Source organism: Mercurialis annua, linkage group LG1-X (assembly GCF_937616625.2).
Source record: "Mercurialis annua linkage group LG1-X, ddMerAnnu1.2, whole genome shotgun sequence".
NCBI classification, from domain to species: domain Eukaryota; kingdom Viridiplantae; phylum Streptophyta; class Magnoliopsida; order Malpighiales; family Euphorbiaceae; genus Mercurialis; species Mercurialis annua.
This window is the reverse complement of record NC_065570.1, coordinates 11,062,613-11,084,520: the sequence shown is the minus strand read 5'-3', so window position 1 is coordinate 11,084,520 and position 21,908 is coordinate 11,062,613. Positions and strand designations below refer to the sequence as shown.

Genomic DNA, 21,908 nt, shown 5'->3' with positions numbered 1-21,908 from the left:
ATATATGTTAAAATATAGAGTATTAATTTTAATTTGTTCTAAGTATAAAGAAGTCAATTTAATATTTGAAGGTGCAATTGAAATACAAAGATGTGTATTATGATACAATTGACAATTTTACAACGTTAAGGTGAAATCGAAAAAAGGCTAAAAAGTTGAGTTTTTTTGGTAAATTAGAACTTATTTAAATTAGGCAAATGAATAAAAAAGGCAAAACATTTCATGACAAAAGTTCAAATCTTTTAATTTTACGTATTGCCCTTAAACACAGATTTTCGTTTCAATAATGTCCAATTACGCAATTTTAGCGCCACATTAGTAAAATCGCATAGTTGGACATAATTGAAACGTAATTTTATGTTCTATGATAAATTAAATACAATTGAAAAGTTTAAACTTTTGTAAAATTTTCATGAAAGTTATGGTTTTTTTTATTCACTAGTTGACCTTTAAATTAGGCTTAATATATCATTTGACCCCTAAACTATACACTTTTATTCTCTGAGACTCTTAAACTAATTTGATATTCTATTAGACCTCTGAACTTTATTTTTTGTTCTATTTAACCCGTCAACTGCAATTTTTTTGCCGATCTGACCTTTTTCATCCAACGTGGCAAAAACGCGTGTTTTCAAACACTTTGAAGCGCGTGAAGGATAATTAAAGTGCATAAATTGTTCTATTGAACCCCCGAACTACACTATTTTGTTCTATTTGACCCTTAAACGTATTTTATTTTCCTATTATACCTTCAAACTTTTAATTTTTACCCATTTAACCTTCTCGAAAATACAATTATTTAATTTTTATCCATTTAATCTTCTAGAAAAATAAAAAAAATTGAAATTTAGTCAAATAATTACATGGTATAACTTCAATGTAAATATTTTTTTACATTTGAATAATAATAAATGAAGTTTGGATGTTTTTAACGATATTATAAAATATATAAATTTACTATACTGTGATAATATTAAAAAAAAGATTAATTTTAAAAAAATTATAATCTTTTAAAAAAATTATAATTTTTAGTGTGTTTCACAATTTCCAATTTTAAAAATTTTAATACATCAGCTTTTAATTTTTTACAATATCAAACTTTTCAAATCAATTCTGAATTTTTAAAATTTGTGTTAAAAGTGGAAAACACGCTAAATTTCATGATTTTTAAAGCCTTAAATGATTTTTCAATCACTTTTTATTTTAAATTAAAAAAGTATTTAGGTTATATATTTTTTGACCCCTAAACCTTACCCTTTTATTTCCTATGACCTCTAAACTATTTTAGTGTTTCATTGGACCTCTTAACTATTTTTTTTATTCTATTTAACTCCATGTCAGCAAAGCCATGTCAGCAATTTTATCCACGTCATCGCGCGTGGTGTGCACATTCTGAATGAGGGGTTAAATAGAACAAAAAAAAGATTTAAGAGGTCAAAAAGAACACGAAATTAGTTTAGAGGTCGCAGAGAATAAAATGATATAGTTTAGGGGTCAAATAATGTATTAAGCCTTTAAATTATGTAAATAAGAGTTAAAGTAGGTTTAAGATGGTAGTACATATACTTGAAAACTATGAGAACACTTGGCATAATTGTGTTGAAAGCTCTTTTTGAGCTCAAAAGTATAATATGTATAGATAGATAGCTCATATGTTTAACGTTTAGCTTAATATATAGTTTGACATCAGAATTTATATCCTTTTATCCATTTAATTCCTTTAATTAATGTCTGCATATCGAAATTTCCAGCATGATAAATAATCTAATTTGATCTCTGAACTTAATAAATAAGTAAATATTGGATCTCTCCGTATCCATCTCACACCTGAAAACACTATAGAAAACTGCGTATAGAGAGAATCAATACTTACTTATTTATCAAGTTCAGGGTCAAATAGGATTATTTAACAATTTCAGAAGTTTAATAAGTGAGTTGTTAAGTTTAGAGATTAGATGAATAAAAAGTTACAAGTTCAACGGTTAAACTATGTATTAACTCTATAACCTTTCTACCAAATAGAAGACAATTTATGTTATTCCATATAAACCATAACAGCACACCAGATATCACGAAATCATACTCTTCTTCATGAAATTAAATCTTTGATACTCCAATATCTACTTGGCATTGACATCCTTGCTTCATTTCAAGACCGCCAAAATTATCTTGCATTTTTGTAGAACCACTAACAATGCATTACGGTTTCATAATAAGAATCACAATTTGGACAAATATGGTCAATGCACATACCTCTATTAATAAGATTTGTTTTTCGATAGAGAGTTAATCAGTAAAATATTTATACTAATTTTTTTTCTCTTTAATTGGTAAAATATTTATACCAATTTACGTTGTTTTCCATCTCCGATCCGGAAGGGCAATAATATTGCCGCTTCTCACATGGTACCTATTAATCTGATATGATTTTACTAATGGAATGTCTGCAATGCTTTCCATATCGATCTCCTGGGTTGAATATATAACGAATCAAGTTCATGTTCCATTGCCCATCACCCATCAGAAAGTCACCAACTCTTGCATTCACCCTGTCTCGCTAATGACCTTGAAGCTCGAGTTTGGTTGTAGGAGTGTTTCTTCATGTCATGTAGGTGTTTGAGTTATAGTAAAATTGAATGTCACTTGATATTACACGCGAAAATAATTTCCCGTTGTGTTTTAAGGAGTCAGATCAATGAGCTGGTCCTTGAGCAGTAAATTATTTTGCTAGAGCAAGGGCTCAAATCATTTTCTTGACTTGTTGCTCAGAAATTCATCCAGCTCGACGAGTTGAGTGATGAATCGATCACAAAGTTCTGGTTCGAGCAACTACTTGACTCGAGGTAGAACTTATATTTGGCCTTGGATAACATCGATCCGATCTTCAAATGTCCGTTTTTCTTTGTTTTTCAGTTCGATTGATCCTTAATCCGAAACATATTTCATGCACAGTTTACCTACAAAAATAACACATTTTCAAGTATATTATTTCAATAAGCTTCATTTAGATATTAATTAAATCCAAAGAGTTGGATTTATACTGAGCATATCACAATAGAAAAGTGACCAGGTATTATAGATTTAACTAACATTTAATTTTCAGTATTATTTTGATACAAATTGAAGCTTTGATATTAAATAAGTATTACATTGATACCATGTAGAACTTTAGCATAGCAAAAACATTGATTAAGACACTCAAATTGAAACATAATATCCTATCATTAGGACGAAATTCCAGCTCCACTTGCTTTGGAGTACTATTTACATGTGTCCGAAATTAATGGAGACAGATGACAATTCAATGGACGAATTAGGTTGCTAAACCTGATTTATTCTTGTTGCTCCATCAGCTGTTTTGGTTGTTTATGGATAGAAAAATTCTTATATCCACCAAGTTGGTCATATTAAATTATAAACTTTAAATGATAAGTTTTTTAAATAAAATTTTAAAGGAATCGAGGTGTAACCGGATATTTCAACTAGATCAACACTTCTATTTTTGTCATTTAGGGAGCTTTATCATTAGTTACTCCAAAAGATATAAATTTTGTATAAAATATTAAATTCAAAAAAAAACTTTTTTGGTTGACCATTTTGATTGAGCGACCTAACAATTTTTTAAGAGAATGCCATCTTTCGGGCACTAATATTCGTTATTGCTTAGCAGACGAGACTAACTTTATTTTTATGGAAGTAAATTAAGCCTAACAATGAAAGTAAGCATATATATACGAAATATGTCAATTAGGGTTACATTTTAATTAGTACCCATTGGAATTACCAAAGGACAAATAAATGTCGGAGCCATCGTCACCTTTTGTTTTAGTTCTCTTAAATATGCAATAAAAAGAAATTATTTGCTTGACTCAATCTATAAATTATCATGAATTAGGAATAAAAAACTGATTGTCAGACATTTGGATCAATTAAAAATAACGCTCCCTATGTTTATATCAATTATGGATAGGGAAAAGGATTATCCATACTCCTATTACTTGGAATCAGAATCAAGTGAGTTTTCAACATTTAGAAAGATTCAAGTGTTCCCTTAACGTTTGAAAATTTAAACAAGTAGCCCCTCCAATTTAACATTGTCTCTGATTCCGTTACATCAATCCTACATGGCTATTTTTATATAGCGTGTCATTGGATAACTAAAAATTAATTGAGATAAAGACCTTATCTTGTAATTTTGACAGCTATATAACCTCCATCTAAGATTTTTTTCTGTCAAAATGTATATCTTGGTGAAATACAATTTCCTAAGCACTTACAACACCTAACGCAATCTTCATAAGTGTATTCGACATTGTTATTGTTTTGTGTACTCCTTGCAAAAGATGATGACCATAAGGGCAATACTGAATTACAATTCAATTTACCTTTAGTTTCAAGGATTGAGAATCAATTTTTTTAAAATTTTTAATTTTCATTTTCGAATTAATTAAAATTCCAGAGGTAAACGGGGAGGGGGGGGGGCTGCTTGTTCAAAATTTTAAATGTTGGGGGCATTTTTGAATATTAACGAACGTTACGGGATCCTGAGCCCAAACTATATGGGCATGGATGACTCTTTTTAATTAGGCTAATCACCTCAAAAACTACCGACCTTTTTTTTTTCAATAACACCTCGACCTTTTAATTTCGTCAATTGCCCTATTGTATTTTTACGTTTCAATAGCACCCTAAAGTATTAAATTGAATTCTTTTCATTTAAATAAAGTTCAAAATAAATCCTTCATATTTTTAAAAAACTCTAAATGTCATATGATGTTTTACATTATACGTACAAACCCTCTTTTCTATAACAAACAATAAATAAATTAAATAAAAAGTCACCGCCTCTTTCGAACCTGCCGCCGCTCCCCGTCACCACCTCCATTTTCACTTTTGCACTTTTCTTTAAATCTCCGTACAGACTTGAAATAATAAACTAGTCGGCAGAAACCGTACGTTCTCTCATTACTAGTTTATTTATCCAAACATCCTTACAGCTCTAAACCGTATTTTAGGCTGTTCCCAACTTTTCTTATAAATCTAACGACCAAACGTTTTTGTTCCATGACACCGTTAGTTTTCTTTTTAGATTATTACGACGGGACCCTTTCGTCACTATGTCGTTAATCTGTTCGGGGTTCTACACCGTCACCTTAGAACTCTCCTGCTATGTCTAGGCTGTCGCCTTAAACTTACCACTTTATCCACTTTATTCGTACAAAAATATAACACGTTTCTTTAACTCACAACCATACCATATTTATTTTATTTAATATATATTTACTCAAAATAAATATACGATATTCTTTAAAATGCTTTACGATATTTAAATTTTATATTAAAGTAATAATAATATTTTATTATTTTAATATATGCATGTAAAAATGCAAACTCACAGACTATCGTCCACAATTTAAAATGCCACGTTGGTCCGCTATTAGTCGCCCGGTCTCTTTCAACCAATGCTCTCTCGATATGTTCTGTCAAATGTAATCCTTCCGCCACATTCGAGAGTTTAAAACTCATTTTCAGTATTTTAATGGTCATTAGCCTATGGTATTAATTTAATTCCACATTATCCCTTTTAATCCAAAATTCACTTTTATTAATACCGAATTATTATTTTTGATAACTCAAAACATTTATGATAATAAATATATTCCATTCACGTTAAGTCCCCAATTATGATTCGGGTCCATTCTAGAATTTTGGTCTGGTCAAAATATAAGTCTAAAATTTATCAGTCAACTCCTTTGATACAGTTTTCTCCACTATCGTTTTGCGTGGAGTACCTGAAATTACGTTCTGAATTTATGCAACCTGAAGTGTGCAGCCTCGTTCTCTATTCATCATTTCTTCGACGTTTGGAGCAATGTTTCAAGGAAGCGTTATCGATTGCTTTGGCAAACTAGCTGGTTTTTCTTAATCTGGGAGTTATGGAACGCATGAACAAGAGAGTTTACAACCAAGATTTTTCTATGAAGATTAACTCTTTTGTTTACTCTACTATTTGCAAGGCGGTCATGTTCTACAAGGACAACAATAAGAGTTTTGATTATTCGGCTAATGATGTTTATAGAAATTTAATTTTCTTTTATAATTTTATGTAGCTTTTGTTTTTTTAGTAAAGACTTTTGTCTTCCAATATTTATGGTTGAACTAATCTAATAATCATTTACCTAAAAAAAAACTTTAAGGACTACTATTAATCATAATTGAGTACCAAGGGTTCTAAGACACACCATAACCCATTTGGTAAACTTAGAAAATTTTAGGCTAATTAGAATCTCTCATGTTTTGTAACTTTGACGTGAATTTTAGTTTTTGTAATTCAAATTACAAACTATATAATGTTTTATTATTTAAAATACGGATTAATGTTTTAATAGAAAATGATGATGTGTATTGTTATTGTGTCCATATCATTATTTTTTGATTAAAAAAATAAGAGATATTTCAAATTTAAAAGCTGATAGTTAGAATTTTAACTTTTAAAATTTATGTTAAAATTACAAAATTTCCGGAACTTCATAAGTAGTGTTTTAAAATCAGACCGGACTAGCCAGTTTGACCGGTTTGACTGAGAACTGGAGGTAAACTCAGCCAGTTCAACATTCTAAACCGATTTTTACAAAATCTAAAATAAAACTAACTATAGAATATAGAAGAAACTCAAAATTCCAAGGTATCATAAGAATAATTTAGGCTAATAAGCTGAAAAAATTCTGATCTTTATTTTGGTTTTGAATTTCACCTAGCCGTTGTAATTTTTTTTTAGTTTTACCCTATTTCGTATTTTTGGTTTTCAATTGCACCCTAAGACACTAAATTGAACTCTTTTTATTTGGATAATATTATAAAGAGATACTTCTTTTATGTAAAAACTAAAGACTCTTTAATGTTATAAACTATAAAAAAAAACATTTTTCGCTAAAATAAAAAAAAAATTAAGAAAATAACAAGAAAGCAAGAAAACAGGCCCCACATTTCACGCAATGCAATTTTAATAAGATTGTTTACTTTGTTACCATTTTTCTTTCTTAAATACCACTTTTTCTTATTTCTTTTCAACCACTACCATTTTGTTTCAAGTTTATACGTGTCCACTAAATTTATTTGTCTTTCTAACCTAATAACCGTCTTTTACTGCTATGTTTATTTGTCTTTCTTAAATAATTGTTATATTTCACTTGCACTATAAACAAAAAACAATGGCCTCAATAGTTGTTCTTCTACTTCCCCAAACAAGCTCCACTCATATGATATATTTATTAATAAATATATGTGTGATATATTGATACACTTCACTAATTATTTTGAATTTAAAAAAATTAAGTTACTATAAAAAGTAAGTTCAAAAAACAATTATAAAAATTAAGTTACTACAAAAATTAAGTTTAAATAATAATAATACTAAAATTAAGTTTAAATAATAATAATAATAATAATAATAATAATAATAATAATAATAATAATATGGTGAATTTAATTAACGTAAAAAAAATCAAATATAAAACAAGGCACTTGAAAAAATAATTTTTATTTTATTTATATATAAATTTTTTAAATTCATTTCACTTTTGTTTGTAATTTTTATTAGGTTAAATGAGTATAATACCTCTATTGTTATAGTTCTTGCAAGATGAATTTATTTTATTTTATTTTTCAAAATCTTAAATCGAGACCGGCGTTAGAAATTTTTTAATAGAGCGGATACATCTCTGATACATTTCTGTTATATCTGCGATACATTTTTGATACATCTTTAATTTTATTTTTAATGAATTGAGTTTAAATTTTAAATATTTGAGTATTAGATAGTGCATTTCGAACATGTTATTGCTGCTAATGTTATTTTCTATTGCTTATTGAATTCTAATCGACTACATTTAATTGTAATTCGAATATATTTTTGATACATCTCTTATACACTATTTATACATGATAGATACATATTTGATACGTTAATTAAATTAACTGATTAATTCGATTGATTCGTTTTTATATTTAGAAAAGCTTATAAACATATATGTAATTTAAAGTATGTGATACATCTCGGATACATATGTGATACATCGTTGATACATAATTTATACACGATAGATGTATTTTTAAATGTATTTAAATAGATACCTCGTTCATACATAATTTATATATAATATATATATTTTTAAATATACTTAATAAATACCTTTCTAATACATTTTTTAAATGTATTTAAATAGATACATCGTTAATATATAATTTAAGTATTCGATTGATTGTAATTGAATCAATCGACTAATTCGATCGGTCCTGTTTTATATTTATACATCTCTGATACATATTTTATATATGATAGATACATTTTTCATATATTTATTATCAGTGTGCATTTTATGCTATAAATAAATGATAGATACATTTTTTTAGATTTACTTCATATATAGGTACATCAGTGATACATAATTTATACATGATAGGTACATTTTTAAAATGTATTAAATGGATGCATTGTTGATGCATAATTTATATATGATGATCTTTACCACATAATTTATATAGAGAAAATTACAAGAAAACAACAAAAAGGCCCCACATTCGATACATCTCTGATACATATATAATACATTTTGCTGATATATATTTGATACATATTTGATACATCTCTCACACAAATTTATTACATCTATGATATATTTTTGGTACATATTTGATCGTTCAATCCCTTTTTCTTGTTTTTTATAATCTTTTTTAAGTTTTATTATTGATGGAGTCTGCCTTCTGAACCTGTGAGTGAACCTGCAAAACAGGGTAGAAGCTAACCGGACGGTGGTTGTCCGATTAACTCTCCGATGCTAAAGTCAGTCTAGAGCTTTGAGCAGCGTTTTGAGTATGTGAATGTAATTGTGATTCTAGGCATACCTCGCGCTCCTTTTATAGTAGTCGAATATACCTAGTAGAGTTGTATTAGGCAGGTGAATCCTACTTTGTAGGGATTCGGCCGTATCGTAGGGATTCTCCTGATTTGTCGAGATCTACCTTAATCTGATAAGAGTCCTATTTAGGAACGTCTTCCTAAATAGTCTTATCTTCCTAAAGTAGAGCTTATCCTTCCATATGTAGTGTTTGTGTCCAAATAGGACAATATTTCCATATTCAGTCGTTTACCCGAATCCCGGACCTGACGCGCTCTTGGCGGATCATGTGGGATTCGGTCTTTATTAGTGTATTACCGAATCTTAGAGATTCGGCATCTCCTCCGTATCTTTCGGTCTTCAGGGGGAGTCCGGCGTCGCCTGAGAGTGGATCCCCTGCAACTCGGCTCCATTATACTTTCAGTAGGATTCGGTATCCATCATTAGCCCCCCCGCAAGTGAGCTGAAGTAGTTTGGCATTTATGCCTTAGTGGATTTTAGCTCTTTTGGAGCTGAGTTCTTTTATACGGGCGAGTCGTTTCGTATTCCGGGCGAGTCGTTTCATATGTTTGTGGGCGGCGTTTCATCTTTAGTAAGATTCTGCGTTGCCACGTGTTGGCATTTAATGATTAAACGGTTAATGATTCAAAAGCGTTTTGTATTTAATCTCTTCGCATTTCTTCTTTTCCCTCTTACTTTGCTTTTCGAATTTACTCTCATTTCTTGTAGCTATTTCCTTTTCGTTCTTCGTTTGATTATTTGATTCTTCGTGACTTGTTTTCTCCAGATTTTTCAGGTATGTCTTCTTTCGTTGTTTGGATGTTAATATGGCTTTCTTCTTTGTATATTCTCCATGCTTTGTGTTCTGGAAATTTCTTCTGTACTTGTTGTTCTTTGATGTGTTCTTCAACGTGTTCTTCAATATATTTTTTGTTTGATCCTTATTTTGTGTTTATGTTTGTGATTCCCTGTTCTAGGATGCCTCTTAGTCGAGTGGAAGATGCTTGCGCTGCTATGGCTTTTACCCGATCGAAGCTTCGTAGGGATGAAGTCTTAGATATCTATTTTAAGTATAGTTTTCCTTTTGATTATAGGGTAATATTACCCGGTGCCGATATGGCTGCGTCTGATTCTCCCGGATCTTCTTGTAGGGCGGTTCTTTTTGAAGAGCAATTTGCTGCTGGTCTTAGGTTTCCTTTGGATCCATTTTTAGTAGAAGTGTGTAGGGATTTAAAGGTTGCTCTAGGGCAACTTTACCCTGGTACGATTAGAGTAGTGCTCGCCTTTTCGGAGGCATGTAGGCTCCGGGGCTGTGCCCCTTCTCTCAAAGTGTTATATCATTTTGTAGATTTTAGGAAGTGTGATGGCTGCTTCGTTTTCGCCCTTGGTAGAGAAGGGCGATCTCGTATTTATCTTCCTTGCCTAACCAGTCGCTGGCGAAGGCGTTTCTTTATTGTCTATCATAAATTTGCTTTTCTTCATTTTTCGGATGGTTTTTCTTCTCATCCAGTTCGGAGCTGTTCTTCTCCTTTAAGTTTATCCGAGTCAAAACTTGCTTTTGACATATCTTCTTGTAGTATTGTGTCTCGTCCCATTTTAGATGTCTTGGTTAATAGTCATCTTCGGAGTCGATGGTTTCCTTTGGAGGATCCTCCTCGAGGCTTGGCGGATCTTTGCTACTCTTTTGTTCAAGGTATATTAATTTGCTTAAGTTCTTTTTAATGTTTCTTTTGTAGGATGTCTTCTTCTTCTGACGATTTCCTTTCCGGATTTCAAGTAGATTTGGACGTTCCGATGGGTGGTCCTGACGTTCCTGTCGCCAACGTTATTCCTGGCGACATTGTCGTGGATGGAGCTCCTGTTGATATCCCCCTAGCTTCCGCCGAGGTAGCGTTGCCTGAGGTTATTGTTATAAATGATGATGATGGTGATGACTCGGCTGTTCCAGTCGGCGACGAGGCGATTCCGTCACTACTTCCCCCTCTAGCATCATCTATCGTTTCGGGGGGAGTTGGGGGTGTGGCCTCAGAGGGGCCTGTTGTTGCTGATTCGGGAGAGATTTCTCTAGGTCGAGACCCGGATTCTCCGTCTAGAAAAAGACGTCGAGTTGTCGATGATTCTCCAACGAGGGAGAGTTTTCCTGGAAGCTCTTCTTCTGCTCCAGACTTGGTTCAATGGGTCGAAGGTCAGGATCCTGCCAGTTTGCTGAATCCGAGAGTGCTAGCGGAATATATCCGGACTTTGGCGATTCCTGATGATGTCACGTGGTTCTGTGGTAGGCCGGGTCAGGAGCTTTCCGATCTGGCTTGTTTTCATGGTTTCTCCGTAAGTGCTTTCTTTCTTGAGTATAATATGTTTTTTGTATTCAGTTGCTTTCTTATTTGTTTATTTCTGGTGTGTAGGCCCTTCAATCTGTTCTGGTATTGAACGACCGCCGACAGTGTGCCGAGGAGGAGGTCGAGCGTCTGTCTGCTCTTTTGGCGACTTCCGAGTCTGAAAGGGCGAAATTGAAGGCCTCTTTGGAAGAGCATGATTCCCTTCTGGCGCAGCTCAAGGCGCAGGATGCGATTAATGATCGCCAAGTGAAAGTGATTGAGAAAAAGACCGATGACTTGACTCAAGAGATTGAGGAGCTCATTCGGATCAATTCCCTTGTTGGTGGGGAGAGGGATAGTCTTAGATCGGAGGTTGAAGGTCTTCACATCCGTCTGCTAGATACGAAGGCTTTTTACTCTGCTCTGATAAGCGAGTATCGCCTTGCGATTGGGAAGAAGCTTCTGGAGCAGAATCCCAATATTGATCTTTCTGGGGTTAACGGGTTGGATCCCCAGGCCATCGCCCGTGATCTCCTCGTCAAGATTTCTAAAGACCGTGTCTAGTAGTTTTCTTTTGATTGTATTTGCTGATGTATTAATTTTGCTTTTTGTAATTCGCAATTTATGAATATATTTTCTTCGTTTTTCTTCGAAATGTGCTTTTGCCTTATCTTTATGTACTTGTCTTGCCTCGAGGGTTATTCTAAACCCTGTTCTTGGCGTTGCTTTTTGTAGAGTTAATCTAAACTCTTTTTATTTTTGTTTTTGTTTCGAGTTAATCTAAACTCTTTTTTGGCGATTTGCCTTTTCTGAGTTAATCTAAACTCATTTTTAGCCTTTCGTGGCGATCTGCCTGGTTCGGCTATTTTGCTTTGAGTTAATTTAAACTCATTTTCTTGGCTCTTAGCCTTTCGTGGCGATTTGCCTGGTTCGGCGATTTTGCTTTGAGTTAATTTAAACTCATTTTCTTGGCTTTTAGCTTTTCTTGAGTTTGATCTTTAATTTATTTTTTCTTCTTTCGTCTTTGATTTAATCATTCGTGGCTGTTCTTGATTTTTATTTCTTTATTGGTTCGTCTGGCTAATCAGATGGTAGCGAAATTGAATTTTTATTGATAAAAAGATGGCATACAAAGCATTAAAGATAGATTTGACGCCATCTGGTAAGACGGAGAGTCGTTACCGATGATGGGTCGTTTTTCATTCCTATTCTTCCTTCTTTTCGGTCTTGTTTTCTTGGAGATCCACCACTGACTCATCATAGCACTTCTTGGCTATTCCTTGGTCTCCTCTCAGCGTCACTACTCCCTTTTCAGTCGGTACCTTCATTGCCAGTGCTCTGATGCTGGTTACCGCTGCCGAGTCATGGAGGAAAGGTCTTCCTAGGATGGCATTATATGTCAATTCCATGTCCACTATGTTAAATAGTGACATGATTTTCTTGTTCATTCCTCTTTCTGGGCCGATTATTACTTCCAAGGTGACTGCTCCCAGCGGGGTGATGGAGGGTCCACCGAGTCCTGATAGCGGAATTGGGACTCGGCGTAACCTTGACGCTGTTCCTCCCAACATTTTGTATGCTGCATTTGTCATGAGGTTTACTGCACTTCCTTCGTCGATAAGGATCCGCTCCATGTTCCAATTTTCAATGATAGTAGTCACTACCAAAGCATCGTTGTGAGGTGCTTTGACGTGTTCATAGTCTTCTACATCGAAGATCACTGGCGGCATGTGAGTTTCTCGTATGTTCATTACTTCCTTCCTCTGCTTCCTCCTGATCGTGGAGCTACTATGCCCTCCACCATTAATCATGTGTATGGTTCCCAGAATTTTGGATGGGCGCTCGTCTTCCTTTTCTTTTGGCTTGTCTTCTCTGTTTCTTTTTTCTCCCTTGTCATTGCTCTTCTCTTTTCGGGCCACAAATTTCCTCAGTTCGCCTGTGTCGATCATTCTTTCGATCTCGACCTTTAAGTCTCTGCAGCTATCCGTTTCGTGTCCGTAATCGTCGTGAAATTTGCAGTACTTTCTGGTGTCTCTTGCTTCTGCTTTCATTTTGGGTGGCCATACCACGTTTTTGATGTTTTCTTTGATCCACATGAGGACATTAGTTCGGCTGGTGTTTAATGGAGTGAAGTTATTCTCATCATCTCTGGGATCGTATCTCGATTCATATCTTGTCTGGGGGGCGAATCGTCTGCTTTCTTCGGGTCTTCCTCTCCTGTCATCAGGTTTGGACTTGGTTTTTTCTCTGGATCTCTCTTTTGATTCTTTTCCTTTTGCTTCCTTTCCGCGAATCGCCCTTCGCCCTTCGTCTAACTCGAAGTATTTCTGAGCTATGCCCATTAAGTTCGAGAAAGTTGTGGGTTTATTGACTAGCAGCTTGTCCACCAGCTTTCCGAATCGCGTCCCGTCTCGCAATGCTTCTGTCGCCATGTCGACGTTCAGGTTGTCTATCTTCATAGCTTGCTTGTTGAATCGTTCGATGTAGCTTCGCAGGGTTTCTCCTTCTTCTTGGATACAGGCTCTTAGGATACTGGTAGTGGTTTTAGCTAGGATGTTTGTGAGATATCTGTTGAGGAATTCTGTTGAAAGCGAAGCGAAGCTTTTGATCGAGCCTGGTTTTAATTTGTTATACCATCTCTGGGCTGTGCCCGTGAGCGTGGTAGGGAAAACCCTGCAAAGGATGGCGTCCGATACGCTGAGTAGCCCCATGGTCGCTGTGAACCTAGAGGTATGGTCTCGGGGGTCTCCTTCCCCATTGAAAATTGGCAAGGTCGGCAGCTTCATGCTGTGCGGGATGGTTTCCTCCATGATCTCGGGCGAGAGGGGTGATCCTTTCAACCTGAGGTCCTCTATGTCCAATTCTTCAGATTTTAGTTTTTTGAGCGCTTTGGCGATCTTCTCTTCTAAATCTTCTTCCACCACATATGTGGCTTTGCTTTTTTGGGGTGTCTCTGACGATTCGCCCTCTCCTTCTTGGTGTTTTTTCTTATTTTGTTCTTTCCCTGCATCTCTTTCTTGTCGCTTACTCCTTGGTGGGGCGTCTTCTTTTTCCTTCTCCCTTCGTTCGTCTCTTTTCGTATTCAGACCGCTTCGGGCGTCCTCCTGGTTGTGCTCATTTCTGGGTGCCTCCGGTGATTCCTCGTTAGATTTTTCTCTGTCAGGACTTTCCTCTTCGCTGGTTTCCTTTTCTCGCTGGTTTCTTGCTTCGTTCCTTTCTTCGTTTCCTCTGGTCCGAGGTTCCTTGCTTTTGTTGTTTTCTGCCCTTGTCTCCCGTCGGCCTGGGTTTGCATTTCCTGTTCTTTCTCTTCTTCTGGGAGCTGTAGGGCTGAAGTTTTCCCTTAGCATTTTCATAGTTTCTTCGTGCCTGTCGTTTGTTCTTTTGGCCTCATTAGCCAATCTGTCAAGATTTGCCTGTACAGATTCTAGTATCTTTTTCAGCATTTCGCTGTGTGGATCTTGTGCCGCTGCATTTGGTGCTTGTTCTTCAGTGCTTAGGTTGAAAGCAATTGGGATGCTTCCTCTTATTGGATTAGTTTGGTACTGGGGTGTTGAGAAAGAGAGCCCTCCGGTGTTGGTTTTTTCCCCGGAGTTGAGAAGCCCGTCTTCCGTCACGTTGATTATCTCCGGAGTGCTTTTTGGGTCCATTGGTTGTTTGTCTTTCAGGTTTACTCTTTCAGAAGTCATCTTCTTCAATGAGATTTGTTTTTGAGTTCAGAAAAGCTCCTTCTTTTGAAGTTTAGTTAAGCTTTTCCCACAGACGGCGCCAATTGATGGAGTCTGCCTTCTGAACCTGTGAGTGAACCTGCAAAACAGGGTAGAAGCTAACCGGACGGTGGTTGTCCGATTAACTCTCCGATGCTAAAGTCAGTCTAGAGCTTTGAGCAGCGTTTTGAGTATGTGAATGTAATTGTGATTCTAGGCATACCTCGCGCTCCTTTTATAGTAGTCGAATATACCTAGTAGAGTTGTATTAGGCAGGTGAATCCTACTTTGTAGGGATTCGGCCGTATCGTAGGGATTCTCCTGATTTGTCGAGATCTACCTTAATCTGATAAGAGTCCTATTTAGGAACGTCTTCCTAAATAGTCTTATCTTCCTAAAGTAGAGCTTATCCTTCCATATGTAGTGTTTGTGTCCAAATAGGACAATATTTCCATATTCAGTCGTTTACCCGAATCCCGGACCTGACGCGCTCTTGGCGGATCATGTGGGATTCGGTCTTTATTAGTGTATTACCGAATCTTAGAGATTCGGCATCTCCTCCGTATCTTTCGGTCTTCAGGGGGAGTCCGGCGTCGCCTGAGAGTGGATCCCCTGCAACTCGGCTCCATTATACTTTCAGTAGGATTCGGTATCCATCAATTATATATAATTTTTATACATATTTGATAATTTTTTGCGACGTATCAAATTTTTTATTACATGTATTACATATATATATTTTTACATGAGAAATACATTATTTATGCATTAGACCCGTATTCAGTATATATCAACAATATATTCGATTAATAATTAATAAAATATTATATTTAATATATAATTTATATATGATAGATATATCTTTTAATACATAATTTATATATGATAAAGACATTTCTTAAATGTACTTAATTGATATATCGCTGATACATAATTTACACATGGTAGATACATATTTTAAACATACTTAAATAGATACATTGTTGATACATAATTTATATTTTTTAAAATATTTTAATAGATATATTTCAAATATATTATTACATATTATTCATACATTAAACCCGTGTTTGGTATGTATCAACAATGAATCCGATAAATAATTTATAAATTTTTATTGATAAAATTTTATTATTTTATTATTTTTAAAATTTAATATATTTAATTTATAAATTAAAATTTATATTAACTTTTTTTAAATTAAAATATGTTTATCTTACAAAAAAAAATTAAAGATAGTGAGCAGGTGTACTCACTTAAAGGAAAGACCTGCTCACGCGGGTCTTTTCTTTAAGTGAGCAGATGCACTTTGTGCACAGTTGATAATAAAGAGCTAAGGAGCACAATAGGCATTAAAAGTGATATTGGTAAAAACTTTTTGACAAATATGGCAGGGTTGAAATAAATGAAAATTAGTAATGAACGAAGGATCACTTTACCCCCTCAACTTGCCAAAGTATCAAAAATGTCCAAATTAGCAAAATCGGATCACTTTTACCCTGAACTTGACAAAACCGGCTCAAAAAACTCCCCCCATGCTGACGTGGCACTTAATTGGAGAGTGGGTTTCTAATTATTTATAATTTATTCTAATTAATCATATTTAAAAACTAATTAATCATTATTAAACTCTAACTAATCAAACCAAACTAAATCAAACCAAATCAAACCAACCTATCTTCTTCAACCTCTACTCCACCGACATTTTTGAAATTTTTTTATTTTTTTTCGTTCTCAGACGAGACCTGCTCGTCGGAGATGAGCAGGTCTCGTCTGAGACTTGCTACTGCTCGTCTGAGACGAGCATATCTGTGCTCGTCTGAGACGAGCAAGTCTCAGACGAGACCTGCTCGTCTCAGACGAGACCTGCTCGTCTCAGACGAGACCTGCTCGTCTCAGACGAGCCGATCTGTGCTCGTCTGAGACGAGCAAGTCTCAGATGAGACATGCTCGTCTGAGACCTGCTCGTCTCAGACGAGCAAATATGTGTTCGTCTGAGACGAGCAGGTCTCAGACGAGAGCTGCTCGTCTCAGACGAGCAAGGAGCTGCTCGTAGACGAGCAGCTCGTTTGGTTACGAACGTTTTTTTTATTTTTTAATTATTATTTAATTTCGCCGGAAAATATGGTGGCTTGTAAAAAAAGGTGATCGGAAAATAGTGTTGGATTAGAGTGTTTTGAATTAAATTATTTTTTATTTTTTTCATTTTATAATTAAATCTCTATATTAAAAAAAACTATAAAAGAAGTCCTATATATTTTTAGTTAACATTAATTTGATATATATAGTTTTAAAATTAGAAGGATTAAATTACATTTTTTTTAATTATTATGTATCAATTTTAAATGTTTAAAAAAAATTAGGACTATTTTAAACCGTTTTCTATCAAAAACCACCTTGGTAAAATGAAACCACTATTAAAACAGAAGAGTGTATCTCATTCTCTTAAGTGAGAGTGGGGAGGGGGGGTTTTTGTACCTAATTTGACAAGTTCAGGGTAAAAGTGATCCTATTTTGCTAATTTGAACGTTTTTGATACTTTGTGCCAAGTTGAGGGGGTAAAGTGATCCTTTGTTCAATTAGTAATTAATTATAATTGAGGTTTTATTATGGATTTATTTGAAACTTTTTTAAGTTTAAGGATTTGTTTAAATTTATCCAAATGAAAAAAGTATGAAATGATCCTTAAATATAATTGTTTTATATATTTTAATGCTTATAATATAAAAATCATTTAATTTTTTGAGCTCAGGGTGCAATTAAAAACCAAAAATGCGAAATAGAATAAAATTGAAAATATTATAACGTTAGGGTGGAATTGAAAACCAAAACAAATATCAGAGTTTTTTCTTCCTATTAACCAATAATTTATTAAGTTAACATATATGTATCGAGGGCTCATACATGGATCGAAGAAGGTGAGAGTCTATGTCATATAGAATAAAATAAAAACAGAAATAAAAATGGAGATGAAGACTGTTAACTGAATCTTGAGAAAGAAAGTAATTTTGGTAAAATGTATCAGTTACTTATCCATTAACCACATTGAGTTTATATACAAGTAAGTGAGCTTACTCTAGCTAGAATACATACTAGTGTAGAGTATCAAAAACAATCTAACAACCTTCTAACTAACTATCAATAATCACTATTGTACTTAATTAGCAAGTTACTTTTTATACTCCCCCTCAAGAGGAGCATAAATATTGATGATGCTCATCTTGTGTAGCAGATTGTAGAACATAGATGTACTCAATGCCTTCGTAAAGATATCAGTAAGTTGCTGAGCAGTAGATATGTACTGAGGCTTGATGACACCAAGCTGAACTTTCTACCTAATGAAATGACAATCCAGCTCAATGTGCTTAGTCCTTTCATGAAAGACTGGATTGTTGCAGATATGCAAAGCAGAAACATTGTCACAGAATAATTCAACTGGGAAAGAAGTTGAAATCTTGAAATCAGATAGGAGAAACAACAACCAAGTGACTTCTGCAGCTGTAGTAGCCATGGATCTATATTCTGCCCCAGTAGAACTTCTGGAAACTACTTGTTGCTTCTTAGATTTCCAGCTGATTAAGGAAGTGCCAAGAAAAATACAATAGCCAGTTAATGACCTGCGAGTTTCAAGACACCCTGCCCAATCACTATCACAATAGGCACTGAGATGAAGTGTTGAAGTGGAGTAAAACAAAAGACCCTGACCAGGAGATCCCTTCAAGTATTTTAATACTCTAAGTGCAGCCCGGAAATGAATCTCAGCAGGTTTATCCATGAATTGAGTTAAAACATGGACTGCATATGTAATATCTGGTCTTGTTAATGTCAAATATAAAAGTTTTCCCACTAGTTGTCTGTAACTTGTTGGGTTCTCAAGCAAATTCTCTGAATGATGTATCAATTTGTGATTGACTTTTATTTGAATGGAAACTGGTTTAACAGCAGTGAGACCATATTCTTCTAAAAGCTCAAGAATATACTTACATTGACAAAGAGAAATGCCTTGTTTGCTTCGAGCAATCTCTAGACCAATAAAGTATTTTAAAGATCCCAAATCTTTCAGTTTGAACTGACTTTCCAAGAAGCTCTTGAGAGAGGCTATAGCCAATGAACTAGAATTGGCAATGATAATATCATCCACATATAGTAAGAGAGCAATGAATCCTTGAGAATCTGACTTAGTGAATAAGGAATAATCTGACTTAGATTGATTAAAACCTTGAGATAGCAAGCATGAAGTAAACTTGACATTCCATTGCCTTGAGGCCTGCTTCAGTCCATAGAGAGACTTGTTGAGTTTACAGAAAAGTTTGCCAGTAGGATTAGAAACAGACTACCCCTTGATGGAATAGCCTTGAGGAATAGACATTTAGACATTTTTATTTAAGTCACCATTGAGAAATGCGTTGTTAATGTCTAACTGAGCTAAGTGCCAGCCTTTAAGAGCAGTTAGAGCCAAGAAAACTCTAACTGTAGTATGTTTAGCAACAGGACTGAAAGTTTCTTGATAGTCAAAACCAAACTTTTGTGTATAACCTTTGGCCACCAAATGTGCCTTGTAACGATCTATACTACCATCAGCCTTAGTTTTGACTTTGTATGTAACGATCTATACTGCCATCAGCCTTAGTTTTGACTTTGTAAATCCATTTTGATCCAACTACATGTTGATCTACAGGTAATGGAACAATAGATCATGTATTATTCTGATCCAAAGCTGTTAATTCCTCCGTCATAGCCTGTTGCCAGTGAGTGTATGAAGCTGCCTCGTTATAGGACTTAGGTTCATAATGAGAAGAAATTTGAAGCACATATGATTTATAAGAAGGAGATAGTTTAGAAAGAGATAGATACTTCTGAATGGGATAAGAAGTTGAGCAAGAAGAAATGATGTGGTGGTGATCAGAAAGATAAGAAGGGATATTATAGGCTCTTTGACTTCTTCTAAGAGGAATAGAAGAAGGAACTGTGATGGTTGGGGTATTATAGGAAGCATTTGAAAAATTGCATGGTGGGACAGCAGGAAGAACAGGAGAAGAAGATTCAGAAGTATGAATGGTTTGAAAGGGAAAGATGTTTTCATAGAAATGAACATCTTTGGATATAAAAGTGACTTCAGTGGCTAAGTCATATACTTTGTAACCCTTAGTATGCATAGGGTAACTAACAAATATGAATTTCTTGGCCCTGTGATCAAATTTCTTCTTATGTGGAGCAACATTAGTAGCAAAACACAAAGCACCAAATACTTTCAAAGAAGTATAATCTGGTTTCTACTGAAACAACCTTTGATAAGGACTCATATTGTTTAAAATAGGAGTAGGTATCCTGTTTATTAAGTGAGCAGCTGTGAGTATGGCATGACCCCAAAACTTCAGAGGGAGATGAGCTTGAAATAGCAATGATCTGGCCACATTAAGTAAATGTTGGTGTTTTCTCTCTGGTACACCATTCTGCTGTGGTGTATACACACAGGTAGTCTGATGAATAATACCTTTTTCAGCATAGAAATCTGCCATAATGAATTCTGTGCCATTGTCTGTTCTAATCATTTTAATAGACTTATTGAACTGATTATAAATCAGCTGATAGAACTTGGACACTATAGCAGAAACTTGCGACTTATACTTCAGCAAATAAATCCAAGTGACTTTGGAACAATCATCTACTATTGTAAAAAATTAATGATTTCCATTCATGTCAGCAACAGAATATGGACCCCAAACATCCATGTGAACAAGATCAAATACAGAAGTTGTATGAGGAGTGTGAACAGGAAATGGTAATCTTTGCTGTTTTGCTATAGGGCAAATTTCACAAACCTTATTTAAAGCAACATCAGAAATAGACAACTCAGATTGAAGAAACTGCATTCTAGGATTTGAGGGATGACCTAATCTGCAATGCCATAAGTCTGAGGATACAACAGAACTAACAGAATTAGTAAGGACTGAATTGCTAACTATTTGATTATTAGCATCCTTATTAAGCTGAAGGTAATAGAGTCCCTGAATGACCTTAGCATGACCAATCCTCATCATGTTTATGTGGTCTTGTATCAAACAATAATCATCAAGAAACATTAAGCCATAGTTTCTGCATTTTGTCAATCTACTAACTGAGAGTAAATTGAAGCTGAATGTAGGTACCAATAGGACATTCTGAAGAACCAGTGTAGAAAATAATTGAACAGATCCTACATGAGTGATAGGGGCTTTCATTCCATTAGGTAAATGAACAAACCAATTAGTGACTGGTTTGTAGGTTGTGAATGAAATTAAAGAACATATAATGTGGTATGTGGCTCCTGTGTCTACTATCCATGTATTCTCATTCACTTTTCCAGAACATACATTCATAGCAGCAGAAATAGAGTGAGAAATATGCATACTATTTGAAGAAGCAGGTGGTGTAATTTCTGCAGAAGATTGCATACCAGGTGAAGCTTCATTCAAAAGCACATACAATTTTTGTAACTGTTCAGGAGTCAAGTTGAAAGAACTTGAACTGGTTGAAGCCTAATTTGTCACTTGTGTATACTCAGGAGATTGAGTTTGCACATTATAAGCAGCTCTTGGACCTTGAGGAGCAGTGAACTTATTATTGTAAGCATTAGACCCTGAAGCTGCATAAGAACCTTGAGGTGCATAGGAACCTGGAGGTCTATTAGGGATGTAATTTGGATTCCTGGTTGGATTCTTGAACTTAAAACCTGGAGGAAATCCATGAAGTTTAAAGCAAGATTCCTTGTCATGTCCCTGCTTGCCACAGTGACTACATATTATATCAAGTTTTGGTTTTCTTACGGTCATTGCAGCAACAATATCTGCTAAATTCAGTTGCTGAGAAAACAAAGCTCTCTGGCTTTCATCCCTTAGAATCATGTTATATGCCTGATCAATGTTAGGAAAAGGCTTAGTGTTCAAAACCTGTGATCTCTGGTTCTGAAAAGTCTCATTCAAACCATTAAGGAATTGGAACACATAGTCTTT

General features: G+C 34.6%; 1 protein-coding gene across 1 annotated transcript; it reads right to left on the bottom strand.

Annotated features, from left to right (window-relative positions):
• Positions 1-18,085: 18,085 nt before the first annotated feature.
• Positions 18,086-19,293, bottom strand: LOC126662816 (uncharacterized mitochondrial protein AtMg00810-like). Its single transcript, XM_050356379.1, has 3 exons — positions 19,254-19,293; positions 18,302-19,134; positions 18,086-18,247 (listed from the first exon to the last, which is right to left on the bottom strand). Exons 1-3 carry the CDS (start codon positions 19,291-19,293, stop codon positions 18,086-18,088), a joined length of 1,035 nt encoding a protein of 344 aa, XP_050212336.1.
• Between the last annotated feature and the right edge of the window lie 2,615 nt (positions 19,294-21,908).

Excerpts from the sequence above, each read along its gene's own strand:
- LOC126662816 (XM_050356379.1), bottom strand. The coding sequence starts at position 19,293 with ATGTCTAAATGTCTATTCCTCAAGGCTATTCCATCAAGGG. Across the intron at positions 19,135-19,253 it reads CAAGGCTATTCCATCAAGGG|GTTTTAATCAATCTAAGTCA; the intron begins GTAGTCTGTTTC and ends TGCTATCTCAAG. Across the intron at positions 18,248-18,301 it reads TGCATATCTGCAACAATCCA|AAAGTTCAGCTTGGTGTCAT; the intron begins GTCTTTCATGAA and ends TTCATTAGGTAG.